Source organism: Meleagris gallopavo, chromosome 21, assembly GCF_000146605.3.
Source record: "Meleagris gallopavo isolate NT-WF06-2002-E0010 breed Aviagen turkey brand Nicholas breeding stock chromosome 21, Turkey_5.1, whole genome shotgun sequence".
Classification (NCBI taxonomy): Eukaryota; Metazoa; Chordata; class Aves; order Galliformes; family Phasianidae; genus Meleagris; species Meleagris gallopavo.
In genome coordinates, this window is record NC_015031.2 from 292,901 (window position 1) to 293,688 (window position 788).

At 67.1% G+C, this 788-nt stretch overlaps 1 protein-coding gene across 1 annotated transcript in view; it reads left to right on the forward strand.

The window, feature by feature from the left end:
• The first annotated feature begins 152 nt into the window (after nucleotides 1-152).
• Nucleotides 153-788, forward strand: part of LOC100541783 (hypermethylated in cancer 1 protein-like) — a 4,306-nt gene continuing 3,670 nt past the window's right edge. Inside the window, exon 1 of the mRNA XM_010721883.3 lies at nucleotides 153-785. Coding sequence (XP_010720185.1) covers nucleotides 223-785 — 563 coding nt within the window. The 5' untranslated portion in view covers nucleotides 153-222. The remainder of the gene's footprint in view (nucleotides 786-788) is intronic.

The window sequence follows — 788 nt, forward strand, 5'->3', positions numbered from 1 at the left end:
CAGCGGCCGGCGCGAAGCGAGCCCCGATATAAGCGTGGCACAGGGAAAGCTGCGCTCAGAGCAGCCAGAACGCAGCGGGGGAGAAAGAACCGGGGTTGGGGTTGAAGTGGGCTGAGCCCCCCCCGCCCTCCCCCGCCCCCGAAGTACCCTACCCTCCCTACATCCCCTCTAGGCGTTGGGCTGACGGGGCCGTGTGTTGCAGGGCGGCGGGTGCGCGGCGCGATGCTGGAGGCCATGGAGGTGCCGAGCCACTCGCGGCAGCTGCTGCTGCAGCTGAACACGCAGCGCACGAAGGGTTTCCTGTGCGACGTGATCATCGTGGTGCAGAACGCGCTCTTCCGCGCTCACAAGAACATCCTGGCGGCCAGCAGCGCCTACCTCAAGTCGCTGGTGGTGCACGACAACCTGCTCAACCTGGACCACGAGATGGTGAGCCCCGGCATCTTCCGCCTCATCCTCGATTTCATCTACACCGGGCGTTTGGGTGAATGCGAGCCGGGCGGCGAGCAGAGCTTGGGGGCTGTGCTGGCAGCCGCCAGCTACCTGCAGATCCCCGGGTTGGTGGCACTGTGCAAGAAGAAGCTGAAGCGCAGCGGGAAGTACTGTCACCTGCGTGGGGGGTACGCGCCCTACAAGCTGGGCCGGGGGCTGCGTGCCGCCACGCCGGTCATCCAGGCTTGCTATTCGGGGACACCACGACCCGTCGATTTGCAGCCCGTGGAGCCGGCGACCCCGCTCAACACACAGTGCGGGGAGCTCTACGCCTCGGCCTCGCAGGGCACCCCGCT